Below are 17,481 nucleotides of genomic sequence, written 5' to 3'. Positions count from 1 at the left end.
TATATATATATATATATACACAAAATAATTATGAGATCAAAAGGTTATATCGTGATAGTTATAGGAAAGATAAAAGATAAATACCTAAGGTTCATGCATTAGTGAGCTGTTAATATTCATTCAAAGGCCTTAATTAAATTCGGCTTCCCCGGTACCTATAATCGTTAATCTTGCGAGAGCTAGGAAGATATGTATATATCTATACCGAGATTGACACCCCCACCCGCGATTGCTAACTACAATCCCGACATGATAACTTTCTTATTATTCACTATTCGACGTCCGATGAAGCGTCGTGGAGGGGAAATTATTAGTCAAACAGTGGCGATTATTGGGGCGCATAGTAATACATTATAAAAACTTTTGTGATCCAACTCCCATTAGGGATACCTTAGAGCGTTAGATAAAATATGTTAGGGCCATTATATATCCTACAAAGATAGTAAATTAGGATTTATAAAATATCTTAAAAAGATAATTGGATATGATCGTTAAATATCCTAAAAATATAATAAGCCAAGATTGATAAAATACTTTACGAATGGTTTTTCTAATAGAAAAGTGATTCTCAAATAAATACAGCCAAATAAAAGCCGGAAACTATTAAAAAACAGTACACTCACAAACATTATATTGACGTTTTAAAAAATACATGTATTCTCCGGGAGATAAGTGTGGATGATAGTCGTGGCAAAGAGTAGGAGATCTTCAAGGAAGCTTGTTGGAGTTTAGTTCTGTTTGTTTATCATTTCTAGTCATGTTTAGGATGTGTACTTGACTTTTAAACAATGTAATCCCAAAATAATTTGTAATAGATAAAAGAAATGTTTGTGATATACTTTGTGCCTCCGTCCAATTTTCCTACGTTCGCACCGCCCAGCTTTTCCGCCGCCGGCTGGGGATGTGTCACTTGTTCTATCTCGCGAGTACACTATAAATAGAGTAGGTACTTAAGTCATTAGTAACTTTTGCAACATTGTGCTTTCACTTTTCTCTCAAATGTATTTGTACCGTCATCAGATAATATGAACTGAAACCATATTATATTTACATAATTGTGTTCATAGTAACTCTGATTACTCATTCGATTGATTATGTAACTCTTCAACACCTCAGTTTCGTCTCACTGTGTGTTTTTCAATAAGTATTTCACAAAATAAAAAAGTGAGAATTTCATATATATATATATATATATATATATATATATATATATATTTATAATTACGTATGTATCCATATAAAAATTCAAATTATATATATATATATATATATATATATATATATATATATGACAAAATTGCAAAAATGGTCTCTGTGGTATGCATTTTTTTGGGGTTTTAGTTCAAACCACTGCTTTTTTGGATTGGTGGTCCTTTTGAGGTAGTTTCGTTGCGTTTTTGGTCCCTTGGTAAAGTGAAATGACTATAATACCCTTGGGGTATTTATTTTTTATTTTTCTTTCAATTTTTTTAATCTAATAGTTATTTTAATAATTAAAAAAAGGTCCACACCTCTCTCTCTCTCTCTCTCTCTCTCTCTCTCTCTCTCTCTCTCTCTCTCCAGACATGAGTTTCTTCATCCTTGAACCTTAAGTATATCGATAACCTACAATTAAAAACATATACATCGGTCCAAACGATTACTAAAACCACTCAACCCCAAATGATCAGTTAACTAATTTCAAAAATCATATTTAGGGTTCCAAAGTTTTACATTCAATTTCTTTCTGTCCAAACCATGAAGAATCAAGAAAATGTGAATGGTTGACCACCACAATCACAATCAGGACCTCCGACCGTCGGCCTCCATTGCAACAACCGCCAGACCACTTATAGCAGCGATACCGCAGCCACCGTCATCGATCTACACCAGAAACGACAACAACAAGTTCGCTTCCTGCATGCATCACCTCCTTCCTCCCGCTATCTCAAATATGATCCCTCTATGTGTGTCTATTTCTCTTAGTAATTGCTAGAGATCAAGAAATCACCCAATTTCACCTCTATCTAGAAGGGGAGCCATAAATCACAAAAAATAGACTTTTACACAGTGTGTGTGCATGTGTGTTTGTACATACTTCATAGTTGTACTTTCTAAGCATTCTCCAAGATCTCGAGAAAAATTGGCTCGTCATTTGGGGGTTATTGCAGTATTAGACCCAAATTGTTTAATTATTTTTAGATAAAAAGACGAGACCAACCAAATTCAGGAAAATCAATAGAAATGGAAACAGATAGAAGATGAATTTATGGAAGATTTGGACTTTTAGAGAGAGAAAAAAGAAAATGGGGAAGAAATCATACGAGGGTGTATATTTACACATGGTTTTGTGCTTGGTTTCTTCATCTCCAGGAGGGAGAGAGAGAGAGAGAGAGAGAGAGATACCTCTATTATTTTTTAATTTTTAAAATAAATAAATAAATATTAAATTTAAAATGAAAGAAAAATGATAAATAAATTCCCAAGGGTATTATAGTCATTTCAATTTTCAGATGGACTATTTTCACATAGAAACTAACCCAAAACGACCACGAAGCTAAAAAAGTCATGTTTTGGACTAAAACCCCCAAAAAATGCATACCATAGGGACAATTTTTGCATTTTTGTATATATATATATATATATATATATATATATATATATATATATATATATATATATATATATATCCTTATAAAACCTATAAACTCACATATATACCTAAATATTAAATTTAATGAAAATTAATATATTTAGAATTAAAAACATTATTGTTAAATTAGATTATAACTAAATTATTAAAATACTCATTTCCATTTTCTCCGGTAATCAATGTCCTTATTCATGATATGATTATTCACGACTTGATTATTTGTCGTTTCACATTATGCATAATCAATTAACAAAACCAGGTAATTGCATATTCTTAATCGATTATTAAATAATATATTTCATTTCCTACACTCGATTTAGAAGACCTGTGGTTATCCTTTTCTAACCATTTTGTTCTTACTCTAGTTTTTTAGTCCGAGGTAAAATCACGGTAAAACTATTTTCAATGTTGGCATCAATATTTTGTAATGACTCATGAAGTAAATAGGTCTAGAATAACAATGTTGAAGAAGCTTAATATTACAATGTTCCAAAGTAATTATTTTTAAAGTAATAAAAAAATCTATTTAAAGACCGTGTTTTTTAATATATTAAATATGATTTTATATATATATATATATATATATATATATATATATATATATATATATGTATATATATAGAGAGAGAGAGAGAGAGAGAGTTACGTTCATGAATATCTATTGTGCGGACGTGTGAATAATGTTATTATGTGAGAATGATAAATAAAATATGTTGTTTGGTAATGTGAATACGTTCAACCTTACATAATTATTGTCATTATCATACATTATCACTAACTAAATAATCTATAAGGTTATTATAGACTGTTTTTTTTTATAATTCTCAATCTGTCAGAATATTTATCGAATCGTATTTTATAAGAATGAAAATAAGTGAAAAACGATACGTTAGAACAAAAATCAGTAACAATTAGCGAGAATAAATGATAATGACGATGGTTGTGTGAGGTTGAACGTATTCACATTACTAAACAATGTATTCTCTTAATCATTCTTATAGAATAACACTGTCCACACGTCCGCACAATAGTTGTCCATTTACATTATATTCTAGTCTCTCTCTCTCTCTCTCTCTCTATATATATATATATATATATATATATATATATATATATATATATATATATATATATATATATATACACTATGGGTGAACCCCGCCCAATACGGCGGCGACAATTATTACTTTTTCGACGAATTGTTTTTTCTAGAAAATGTTATTTGACTGGTTCAATAGCTACAAATTTCTAGCTCATATGTTAGAAAAATTTCACGTCGTACGTTTGGACAAACATCATGCCTACATTAAAAAAAAACAAAATTTAACTGATGTTCATTCTTTAATATTTTCGTTGATTATTCTTTAACATAAATTAGTTTTATTAATGAAAAGATGAGTGGTTTGTGCATAAGAGATTTGTAAATTAAGTTATCAAGCATGTACTTTTTAAATTTCAAGAAAAGTTAAATATGATTTATAATATAGTTAAGATTAAGATATATATAAGCTTATAGGTTTTATAAGAATATAAATGTTATTTGAAGTTTTTATATACACATATATAAATGAAATTTTTCTATAAAAAAATATGTGTAATAATAACTTGGATAAGAAAGTAAGTAGAACGTTGAAGTTTCCTAGATAGTCGACCAAGAGAAAGAACTATTATTATAGGCCTATATGGTCAACCCATGTATAGCGAGAAAGTGAGACCGTTGTCTCTTTTTTTCTTTTTCATTTACTTTTGATTAAAATTACAACTTTTTAAAATAGAATTAAATTATCATATATTATTCTTTTAATTAAGCACAATATAATTTATTATATCATATATTATAAGCTATATATTTGATTATATGTCGTAAATTCATTAACAGAATATTATTTATTGCTTTTTAGTTTTCTGGACCTTCATAATTCCATTCCCCACATACTATTTTTCTACCCTTTTATTCATTTCATTATTAATCATCATAGCCCACACCCCACATCACAACCAATTATTTCTCTTACCTTCTTATATTTCCTCTCGTCCTTCCTCAACTATCTTCATCAATTTTCTTAACAATCCTTTATCATAAAACCTTCAGAAAAATGGGATTTGATGGTGTTTCTAATAAGGGTCTTGTCTTAGAATTAGGTCTTAATTCTTCATCATCATCCATGGCGGAAAACACCTCCATCAACCCCACGAAGAAGCCTTGCAGCAGCCTGAGTTTTGAGCCCTGTTTAACCTTGGCTCTTTCCGGTGATCTTGACCACGGCAAGAAACCTCCATGTGTAGGCGGTGGCGTCGGTGGTGGTGGTGATTTGTACCGACAGGACAGTGTTAGTGGTGGTTGTTCGTCGTTCTCAGTCGCGAGTGTAAGTGTTAAGAGGGAAAGAGAGGTGAAGAGTGAAGATTCAGAGAGGGTTTCACGTGTTTTTAGCACAAGTGTTCATGAACACGAAGTTGATGAAGAAGATGATGGAACTGTTAATGGTAGGAAGAAACTCAGGCTTACGAAAGCTCAATCAGTACTTCTTGAAGAAGCCTTCAAACATCATAGTACTTTGAACCCTGTATGCACTGTATCTATCATGTTTTTTTTTTTTTTTTCACACATACATGATACAACGTTGTTATTATATATATATATATATATATATATATATATATATATATATATATATATATATATATATATCTTCAAAACTAACGATGATTACTGTTGAATATTAGCAGAAACAAAAGCAAGAGCTTGCACGGGAGCTAAAGTTGCGACCTAGGCAAGTCGAAGTTTGGTTCCAGAATCGAAGGGCAAGGTACAAAATTTTCATCCGTACGAATTAATATAATTTTTTTGAAAATAATTTGAAAGCTTTTACTTTACAAGAAATAAGATAAATTATTAGATGATCCGTGAAAAAGATTATATTTAAAACTTGAAAACAAAGTTATGGTGTGAATCTTTTTGTTTCTGTGATTGGGAATTTATTTCATTTAATATGTTTATATTACGTGATGTAACTATTTAGATATTATAAAGTCAAAAAGATACATCACTTTAATTATTGTTACAAGAAATTTCTTATACATTTTTTACGGTAGGTCAAGAAGTGATTTTAGGTGATTTCTTGTAATTACATGATCAATACTTTGCCGTAAATTTGAGTTTCATAAAACATTTTATATTTTAATATATTGATTTAACTGTATTTTATTTTGTACATAAAGGATCAAAATTCAAATTGTACAATGATTATACGGTAATTAGTCAAATTTAATTAATTGCGTGTTATTGATCTCTTCAACTGCATTAAAAATTGCACTCATTGCGTCACGATATATTGCGTCATTAATGAGTTCCAATGAACTTTATTTATTTCTTTCATTACACATAATTGTTTTTATCGAGATTTTTTATATGAGTAAGAATATTTCAATGACTATAACACAAATTAGAGTTTTATATTCTCTAACGTTTTACCAAAAATGTTATAAATATGACGGTATAATCTGTATAAAAAAATTGGTGTTTAACAAATTTCTGTAACGAATTTTATTTTCTTAATCTTACAAGTGAAATTTTTATTTCTTATTTTATGAAAACTTTAAGGACAATAATTCAATTTAACGAATGCAATGAAAATGAGGTCGCAACAACAGACAAAAAGTATGCGTGTGGGTTCTTCTGATATCTATTATTAAATACTTTATAATCATTAATTAATTAATTAAACGTTATAATTAAATTAATTAAATACTGACGAAGGGTCTTTTTTTTTTTTTTTTGGTAATTGTAGGACAAAGCTGAAGCAAACGGAAGTGGATTGTGAATACTTGAAAAAATGTTGTGAAGCATTAAAAGAAGAAAACAGTCGACTTCACAAAGAGCTTCAAGAACTGAAAGCACTAAAACTGTCAGCTCAGCCACTGTACATGCAGCTGCCGGCGGCCACCCTTACCATGTGTCCGTCTTGTGAACGCATCGGAGACCCCACTTCGTCCACCAAGAGCCGCCCATTTACTATGGCTCCAAAATCACATCTCTTTAATCCATTCGCTAATTCATCTGCAGCCTGTTGATTAATTAGTTTTTTCTTCAGTGTTAATTAATTAATTAATGATATAGTATTACTTACTAAAACTAATCATCCATGCACAACCCTTTGTCTTTTTTTTAGAGTTAAGGGCTTGCATGATTAGTGGGAGATTAATCAATTAATTACTTAGTATGAAATTATTTTTGTAGAAAATTATATGTATCTCTACAGATTGCTTTTTCTTTTCCCCTTTTATCATTATTTTATGTATGTTGGTTTGTATAAAAGATTATATGTGAATGAAATTAAAGGAATATATATTTTTTTTATTGTTGTTTTTTTGTTCTTTTATACATTTATCATGCGGTATTCTTTCCTATATAATGCAATGTAATTTGTTTGTATTCTTACGACTCAGGGAGTCAAAGATACGAGGGAATCAAGTAGCAAGAATGCAGCCATTGCACTCAAATAAGGGCGGTGGAAACTGGAAAGGATAACGAAAATGATTGATGGATTTGGGTTTTTATGTTTTTTTAATTAACGTGTTGGCTTGTGTTTTTAATTAATTTCAAATGTTTTTAGTATAAAAGTTTGTCTTATATATATTTACATTTGTTTCCTATATAATAAAAAAAGTTACTAGAAAGGGGCGGACCTTTAAGTTATATATAATAAAAACCATATATGAGTTTATGAAACCAATACATGGAGAGAAAGAGAAAGTGGACGAAGAAGATCAATAACAAAGTAAAGAATATCAGGCGAGAAAGATGAGTAACATGCCCATTGAAGGTTCTCTTGTTAGAGCAAGTATTGCTCGATTTAGAAGAAGAAACAGGTAATGGAAACAAAGACACCTTAATTCTAACATAGAATGTTCTAATCAGGCTATGGGTGGCAGGGGAGCTTCCAATTGGCCTTATTAGGTATTGTGAATAGAGGAACAGGGATAAAAAGAATAACAATAATAAATAATAAATAATAAAAATAAAAATAAAAGTTACGGGAGAAAGGGAGAAAGGAACAAGGGTAGACATATCATAAGCGATGATTCTAAGTTCATATGGAATACCGGTCACGATAGGTCTCGTGGTTGACGTTGCCACGGTCGTGGACCGTGCACATCACCCTGACCATTCATGGTCGGGGGTTTTCGTTGTCGATTGTTGTGGTGAAGATGGAAGACAATGGGCAATCGAAGGATTTAGACCGTTTGCAATTTTGGACTAGTCGTTGAACGACCAAAATTTTCAAGTTTTTTAACAACCATTTTACTTATAAATACAATAATATACAACCTCATTTTTTTACACCATTCTGATCTTTCTCTATTACACAATTACACACAACTTTTGTATACAACCAAAAATCATGGATCTCAATCAAAATATTCCCCCCCCCCCCCCCCAAACTATCGAAACCGCAAACCCGATAATGCTTTTGCATTAGACACAACTCCCCACTAATTCTCGACCATGGAATCACCTCAATGTGGTTTTGTGAATTTGCTCCAAACCAGTTCCCCTATCCAACAAACACAACTTTTCCAACAATTACAAGCTTTCCCGGCCAATCAACAACCCTATCAACAACAATTCCAACCCGATTTCGTATACCAATAACATTTCCAACCATAACCACTACCTTCACAACACCTTTTTCGCCGGATTTTGTGTTGCAAACACAACCTTCACCACCACCACCCCAACCAAAAAAAACTTGTCCGAACCAATACAACCGATAGGGTTCCATGGACAAAAGAGGAAGAAAAAAGCTAGCAGAGGCGTGGGTATCGGCTTCCCAAGACCCAATTGAAGGCGATAATCAAACTATTAATTGTTTTTGGGAGAAAGTGCGAAGTGTGTTCTACGTGTTAATGGGAAGTGACAGTCGAAATCCCGACCAAATTAGCTCGAAGTGTCGCGATTTGAGACTAAAATGCACCGAATTTGGAGGAATTTATAACAAGCTCAAAAACTTACACAAAAGCGGGTCAAACGATTTCGATGTACTCAAGGCAGCCTTGGATTAATTTGAAAAAAACAATGGCAACCCGAAAAGCTTTTACATATGTCAAATCGTGGCTCAAACCGAAAGATGCTCGAAAATGGAAAGAGCAAACCGAAGGAACTTCACAAACCTCTTCCAGTTCAAATCATTCAAGACACCCTAATTCAACTTCCTAACAATCGGACGGATGAACACACATCGACATCAACGACGATCCGATAGATCTTGAAGACGAGCAACCTTTATCGGCCCGTTGGGAGAAATAAAGCAAAAAAGCGGGTTCGTCGGCTTCGGGATCTAGCGTTATTGCTCATTTTGGAGACAAATTTGATTGATATGTCCAAATACAAGAAACCAAGGTGGAGATGATGTGTCGGTTGGAACAAAAAATGATAGAAGCGCAAACGTCATTTCAAGAGGCACAAACGACGCTTCAAACAAAAAACGAGATGGAGATTTTGCAGATGCAAGCGAGAGATCTCGAAGGCGAAGATTTAGAGATATTTCTCGCGATGAAAGAATTCGTTCCAACCCAATATAGGAAGAGGGGTAGTTTTTTTTAGTTATGTTTAGCATTTTTAGGTTTTTTTTAACGTTGCATTTTTTATGTAATGTAATTTAGTATTTTAATTCAATGAAATAACTAGTTTATATATATATATATATATATATATATATATATATATATATATATATATATATATATATATATATATATATATATATATATATATATATTTAATGTACTTTTGAATTAAAAAAAATTAAAAAAAAAATCATGTGGAGTGGTGTTTTAATGGTAGATATCTCATGGTTTTAATGGTAGCATGTGGTGATGAGTTGACACTCACCACTATAATGGTAGTGGTCCATATTGTGAATGGTCTAACAAGTATAAATCCAACGTTAACAAATTGGCTAAAGAGCTTTCTTGTGGTAAAATTAATGTTATGTAATAAGTGAGAAACATGAAACCTGTTTATGTAATTCTTCGTCATCACTAGTTGATATGATACTTCAATCAAGTTTAAATGTGTTGCCAAAAGAGTTCCAGCTGGTGTGGAATGATCAAAAAAGATTGATTACAAAACTTTCTTAATTTGTTTTAATTTAGAAATATATAATATCCTTGTTTTTCTATCCCTTCGAATCTCCATGCCCAATGTCTTCTTTGCAGCTTCCATATCCTTAATCTCAAACTCCTTCTTAACTAACGTCTTCAAGTCATTAATACCTCCGATTTTCCGGTTGTGATGAACATATCATCTACATATAATATACTTGGCTACAAGGTGTCTAATAAAGTGTTACTAACAAGGAGACTCTTGGTTCAATCAAAGGCATATACTTTGTTAGGCGTGTCAAACTCAACAAATAAAGGGGTACGATATTCTCCAAAAGAACACTACTATGTTGCACTAAAAGATAGTACAAGGCAAGCAGGGTCGATCCACAAAGACACGGAACAAATGTTTATACCTCTTTGCGCAAGGTACTTTTATCACCAACAGTAAGAGGGGGGATTTTGAATGCAATGATTAGAACAAATGATTAAAGACACAAGTAATCGACTAAATAAGTAAATTAATTTCAGAAATTGTAAGGAATCCAACTCTATGTATGATAACTTAGCAATGCAATTCAAAGATGACAAGATACTTGCTCAATTCTATCTAAGTTGATACTTGAAAGTGTTAACAAGCTCTAACACTTCCCATTCACCTAATTAATCAAAACAAGCTCTTTGATTAACCCTAACCTTACTAACCTAATCTAAACAAGCTCTTAGAATTAGATTAAAAGATTGCATTAAGCTATATGTGAATGTTCCCAACAACACCCAATACTCCTCACAAGCTCGGGAGTTTAAGAGTGTGTGAATAAGATTTACACTAAATTCATTCAATGGAAATCAGTTTAGTGCTTGTTACTTAGTCCAATTCACAAAACAATTACGGATTTTATGATTAGATATTTTGAATGATCTAACCCTAATTCAAATGACCAATAAGAATCACAATTAGAATCAAACATTTGATTAAAGCAAAATCAAATTCACTAGATAGAAATTAAAAGCAACCATCAAGTCATATGATTGAAATCACAACCAAGAAGTCAAAACATGAAGTTGGAGAATCTAGGGTTCTAGCCACTCATGACTAGAATAAGATCACAAATCTAGAAAATGAAATTAAAGTTCTTACAAAATGAAATCAAATGTTCCCAAGTGTTAATCAACTCCAAAATCTTCAAGAAAATCGCCTTCTCTGCTCCAAAAATCGACTTCACTTCCAATGGAACCGGTTATACCTTTTTAGAAAGAAGAAAAACTGTTTTAAACTCGTGACCACGTTCACATGGCCCGTGTAAATTAACACTACCATTTACACGGCCCGTGTAAATACAAAAGTACACTGCGCAGGAATCTACGTTTACACGGCCCGTGTAAATACAAGGCTTCCATTTACAGGGTTGTGTAAATCTTTGTAAAGCCAAAATCTTCATTTCTTTGATATCTTGCTCCTCGGTGCTCCGCAAGTCTCGAAATTTTGTCCGCAACTCTTATTTACCTCCTCCAACAAGATCCTACCTCTAAAAGTCCCTAAAATATCATAAAAATGTGTGAATGAAATTGCCTCATGAAAAATCCCGAAAAACATGCAAAATGCATGAGTTTAAGCCTATATGCAATGCACTTTTATGAAATAAAGCTACAAAATGGGTGCATAAAATGCACCTAACAAATCTCCCCAAGCTTGAACCTTTCTTGTCCCCAAGAAAGAACAGGAAAAATTTAGACCGGAGAAAATAAAATAAAATAAAAGTAACAAACATTAAAATCAAAACATTTGAACTTAATGCAATAACCAAAACAATTATGAAAAAGATCCAACCCAATTAACCTCGTTTTTGTAGCATAGTTGAGAATGTGCCTGCCGTGCCTTGAGTCAATTTGGCATAAGTCTCAAAATATTATATAACAGCAAAAACAAGACTTTTGGCCACTCCCTAATGCAACTCAACAGATTCAAAGATCACAACACTTGTTTCCTCTTAATAGCATCAAGGAAATTCTTGGAACAAATTATGGTCTTACTCTCTTGAAAATGTATGTGACAAAACATGCTCAATCATTTTTTTGTTTTACAAAAATGTGATAATGGCCGACTCCAGCTATTTGTTGATCAACAACAATCTTTTTCTGAAAAATCTTTTCTAAAAATTCCCTAAAATTTACCCAGATTGGTTACAAATTTCAAACCACTTACACCAGTCAAAGTAATTAACATTCAGTCCTAATGTCATAAGTTCAAGTCCAAGTCCAAGTCCAAATGAATCTTTTGGCAGCCAAGCATTTTCCCTAAACATATTATTCAATTAGACTATAAACATAAATATATACAAACTATCTAATTATATTCTCCTACAAATAAAGCTCATGGCTTTCTTTGAAATCCGTGTAACGGACATCCAACCAACACATGCAGATCAAATGACCTTAGTGTGCTAGATTTAAAAAGATCCCTCGGGTTTACTTGCCCGAACCTCAAAGGCCACAAATTAGCTTTATTTGGGTACCTATACATATTTACATTTTTTGTTATTATTAAGTTCATGACTTTCTATGGAACCCGTGTAGCGAACTTTCAACCCAATCAGTCCCAAACAATTCAACTTTAGGCAATTAGGTGTAGAACACCCCTCGGAGTTTACTCATTCGAGTCCCAAAGGTCACAGATTAACTTAATAATAATACAATTTTTTAATTTTTTTTTATTATTTTTTTTAACATAAACTAAGATAACACATAACACTCTTATCAATTTATTTGCTAGGCCTATTTCCTTATATTTTTTGTCCTTGACTTTTCTATTGTGGGACATCTCACGGTCTATTACCGTGGGAGACTTTTAGACATTGTTCGGGGGACTGAAGTCAACATACAAAGACCCGTAAGTATAGTTGGAAACTATGTCCCCAAGCAGAGTATATAAAAGGGAATGAGTAGAAAGGACTTTTTAGAGCGCTGGAAGGCTCGGGACATTGAAATTTTGTATTCTTTTATGATTTCTTGAATTTGGCACTTTTGGTTTAATTGAGCACTTACTACTCATAAGACCAGTCATGCGTCCCAAAGATTGACTCATACCTGTTGTTATGCTCCAATGTTGACAATCTTCTCACTTTCTGTTTTTCACAAGTAGCTTCGGGAGGTGTGTTCGTGTGCGATTAGATTTTCAATAAAAAGAGCAAGTCTAATCTCAAGGCATACGGCTCACTTACCAACTCAAATGTTTTAAAATATATTTGATTGCTTGGGATTGGATCAAAATAAACATAGAATCCATGTCGGTCTACTTCTTGAAGATCCATTTGCACCCAACTATCTTACGATCAGGTACATTGTCAACCAAGTTCCAAACTTGATTGTCATACATGGACTGTATCTCGCTATCCATAGCCTCTTTCCATTTAGCAGCCTCAGGGCCTGCCATAGCTTCCGTGTAGCTGTTAGGCTCATCCAGATTTACCAGTGTGTTATCACTGATAAGTGTCTCACCTTCTGCAGTAATATGAAAACCATAATAATGCTCAGGTGCATTCCTAACTCTGGTGGAACGCCTCAGAGGTATAGATTCTTCAGTCGGCTCAACAGGAGTTTCCTCCTCAGGTTGAGGGCTAGGGTTTAAGGTTCCTTCACCACTTGACTCTTGAATTTCCTCAAGGTCAATTTGCCTCCCACTGTCTCCTTGGCTCATGAATTCTCTCTCTCGAAAGAATCCTCTTCTTGCTACAAAGACCACATTATCACTGGGTCTGTAGAAGATGTAACCAAAGGATTTCTGTGGGTAGCCGATGAAAATACACCTTTCGCTTCGGGGTTCGAGCTTATCGTGAGTCTCGCGTCTCACGAAAGCCTCGCAACCCCAAATCTTGATGTGGTCTAGATTGGGAACTTTTCCAGTCCACAACTCGTGAGGTGTTTTGGCAACCTTCTTTGTAGGGACTAGATTAAGGATATGGGCGGCAGTCTCTAAGGCATACCCCCAAAATGAGATTGGTAGCGAAGCTCGACTCATCATGGAACGAACCATGTCCAACAAGGTCCGATTGCGCCTCTCAGCTACACCATTCAACTGTGGTGTCATAGGAGGTGTCAATTGTGAGACAATCCCACATTCCTTAAGATGGTCAAGGAACTCAGTACTAAGATACTCACCACCACGATCGGATCGAAGCATCTTAATGTTCCTGCTCAACTGATTCTCCACTTCTTGCTTAAACTCTTTGAATTTCTCAAAGGTTTCTGACTTATGCTTGATTAGGTAGACATATCCATATCTACTAAAATCATCAGTAAAAGTCACATAGAGCCGATTAGCATCTCTTGTGGCGGTTCTGAAGGGTCCACACACATCCGTGTGTATGAGGTCCAACAAACCTTCACCCCTAGCACAAGTGCCAGTAAAAGGTGACTTTGTCATTTTACCAAGCAAACAAGATTCACAACTATCATCTGACTTTAGGTCAAATGACTCCAAGACTTCATCCTTTTGGAGTTGGCCTATGCGTTTCTTGCTTACATGTCCAAGACGACAATGCCATAAGGATGCTTTATCTAAGCTAGTGGAAGAGTTAATACACAATAAATTATTTCCTAGATTATCTACAACAGATACAGTTTCATACACGCCATCACAAGGTAATGCTTTAAAATAAAGAACATTATTAAAGAAAGCATCAATACTACCATTATTATTATTAAAATAAAAGGTAAAACCTTGTTTATACAATGCATGAAAGGAAATAACATTTCTTGCCATTTCTGGCGAATAATAACATTTAGTCAAATCTAATGTAAACCCACTATTTAGCACTAAGGAATAAACTCCTATCTTGGTGACAGGTGAAGCTTTCCTGTTTCCCATGATCAAGTTTATCTTTCCCTGCTCCACATTCTCACTTCTTTTTAGTCCCTGCAAATCACAACATATGTGAATACCACAACCTGTATCAAGGACCCAAGACTTAGAATGAGGTGAGTTATTAGACAATATAGTGTATATACCTGCGTGGTTGGGTTTTACTTTCCCATCCTTCAAATCTTGCTGGTACTTTGGGCAGTTTCGCTTCCAGTGCGACTTTTCATGGCAATAGAAGCATTCAGCCTCATTAGTGTTAGCAGAAGGAGTGACAAAACCTTTCTTGGTTTTGCTTGAAGAGGAGCCTTCAAGGGTCTTACCCTTCGTACCCTTAGAAGGGTTCTTTCTCTTCTTCCCTTTGCCATGCCCGATTGCCAAGACATTGGCCGCAGTTGGAGTAGGAGTAGGAGTAGTAACAACCGACTTACCCTTTAGACCACTTTCGGCGGTCTTCAAGAGTCCTTGAAGTTTGCTGAGGGTGACTTCTTCCTTGTTTATGTGATATGTCATGCGGAATTGATCATAACACGATGGCAAGGAGTGCAAAATGATGTGTATTGCTAACTCCTCAGGGAAGTTCACATTCAGCTTCAGTAAACGGTCCACATACCTTTGCATTTTCTGCATGTGGCCCGTGATGGGTTCACCATCCTTCATTCGGGTTGTTATCATGGAGGAGATTATTTCATATCGCTCTTGACGAACACTTTGATGGTAGCAGTCCATCAAGTCCTGGTGCATCTCAAAAGGATAATAGTCATCATAGGACTTTTGGAGCTCGGCTGTCATGGTGGCCATCATGATGCATGCCACTTTTGTAGCATCTCTTTCATGTACCTCATATTCAGCAAGCTCTTCAGGAGTAGCAGTTGGCTTGGGTACCTTCAGCTCCTTGTCGAGAACATATTCTTTGTTCTCATACCGAGTGACCATCCTGATGTTTCTGATCCAATCTGTAAAGTTGGACCCATCAAAGATGACTCTCCCACAAAGATTCATGAGAGAGAAGGAGCTAGTAGGGTTTGAGCCAGAAGCATTGTTATCGGAAGACATCTGAAAAGAAGAGGGAATAGATTAGATTAGATATAGAGATAGAACTTAACAAAACACCCAAATGTAATATTAAGGCTAGGACCCAACACAATATTTTATAACTTAGAAGAGGGATGCCGTAATCCAAGTTATAAGATATTTGAAGGTAGGTGAATGACGATTCACTAATTTCCACCATGAAAAACGAAATATTTAATTAGGTTTTAATTGGTTTAGAAACTCCTAGATTCTTTGAGATTCATTGAACTTTCTTCAATGGCATGTTTCAATCTCGAGTGTGCCCTTCAAGTTTTGTGACTGGGATGCCGAGGATCACAAAACAAGGTGTGAAGTAACCATGCAAATTACTTGGTACCCTTAATGTATTACCCCTCAATCGATGTGTCGGTTAACCACACACGCTCCATCGATACTATGATAAACATTAAGTCACCCTTTACCTACCTTGTTAAGTTCAAGTTAGTGTGCCGGTTAACCACACACGCTCCACTAACGACTTAAACAAAGTGTAAAGTGTAATTTCATGGATTAGCACCTTATTCACATTTTCCTAAAATAACTAAGATTGGGAATTCAATAAAGTTTAGTTACTTTAGTATTATCATTATACTTTTAATGAGAATTTATAAGTCCTTGTCCTACCCGTTCGGCTAACGACCCTCCACCGATCAAGGAAGCGGTGGGTGAGAGTGGACACCCATTAAGTTGCCATTTTATAGGCAACAACCTTATACCCCCCTTATAGACCGACTTCGTGAATGAGGCGTACTAGCGGTAAGACGACTTGATCTTATACATATATAAATATTATTAAACTTATAATATTATAAAGTATAAGGATTGAATTTTAACTTTTAAAATTCTAGGGGTTGGAACTAAAGTTTTTAATATGACTTTACATGTTCCAAAACTTGAGGGCAAGTTTTGTAAACTTTCAAAACTTTTCATTTCTCATAACTTATGAGTTAATGGTTATTAAAAATGAAGACTCTTCATTTTTTGTAACCTATGTGTTCTTTTAATGGTTATTTATAAATGTGACTTTTGGTTATCCATAACTTAAGAACTAGTTATGGATTCCATTAAAACACATAAAGATCAAGAATTAATATAATCAATTATTAGCACATAATTTCTATGATCTTCTAAACTCATATGTTTATGAATGTTCATATCAAAAATTTCAAGAATCGTAAGTACATATACAAAACTTGAAATTTTGATACGAGCTTTTGAACAAAACTTCGATTTTCAAGTTTTTTTTTTTTTTTGTTTTGCATCAAGTATCAAATAAACAAACCTAGCTCTGATACCACTGATGGGTTTTAAGCATTCTAACACTCCTATGGTGTACATGCAACCCTAGAAACCTTGGATCTATGTTTGACTAAGATACATGCAAATAATTATTTTTCCAAGGTTCTTATCCTAACTAGCATGACATGAGATACTTGAATCAAATAAAACTAGTAGAATTACTTACCTTGTAGTAGTAGTTGATTGCTTGGAGTTTGAGAGCCTAGCACCAATAATGTGGATGCCTTAAATGGAAGTCACAAATCACCACAAACTTGGAAACTTGAGAGAATAGTCACAAACTTCCTGAAATCGGCCCTCTTAGTTTACACACATCAACTAGTATCATTTCAAGAACCAAAGCCTCCTTTATATAGTGTGGTGGAATAGGGTTACATTCATGTAAACCCTAATACCCATGTCTTTTCATTTCCATGAGATCCATGGGTTAAAGCTCCATGGAGTATCCATGGACTTTCCATGCAAGCCTAGCCCATTCCAAATAAGCATTAGCCCACACTATATAAATAGAAGA

The 17,481-nt window shown here is 33.9% G+C and overlaps 1 protein-coding gene across 2 annotated transcripts; it reads left to right on the top strand.

The window, feature by feature from the left end:
• The first annotated feature begins 4,594 nt into the window (after window positions 1–4,594).
• Window positions 4,595–7,309, top strand: LOC145109072 (homeobox-leucine zipper protein HAT22-like). 2 transcript variants are annotated; one of them, XM_079046182.1, is made up of 3 exons: window positions 4,595–5,196; window positions 5,357–5,439; window positions 6,421–7,309. In XM_079046182.1, exons 1-3 carry the CDS (start codon window positions 4,729–4,731, stop codon window positions 6,701–6,703), a joined length of 834 nt encoding a protein of 277 aa, XP_078902308.1. In that variant the 5' UTR covers window positions 4,595–4,728; the 3' UTR covers window positions 6,704–7,309. The 2 variants fall into 2 exon arrangements, with proteins under 2 accessions (XP_078902308.1, XP_078902309.1); XM_079046183.1 differs by having other exon boundaries at window positions 4,598–5,196; window positions 5,360–5,439.
• Window positions 7,310–17,481: the final 10,172 nt, after the last annotated feature.

This window comes from Lactuca virosa, chromosome 4, assembly GCF_052849685.1.
Source record: "Lactuca virosa cultivar CGN04683 chromosome 4, Lactuca_virosa_CGN04683_v6, whole genome shotgun sequence".
Lineage (NCBI taxonomy): Eukaryota > Viridiplantae > Streptophyta > Magnoliopsida > Asterales > Asteraceae > Lactuca > Lactuca virosa.
The sequence above is the reverse complement of the archived record's forward strand: the minus strand, read 5'-3'. Positions and strand labels throughout refer to the sequence as shown.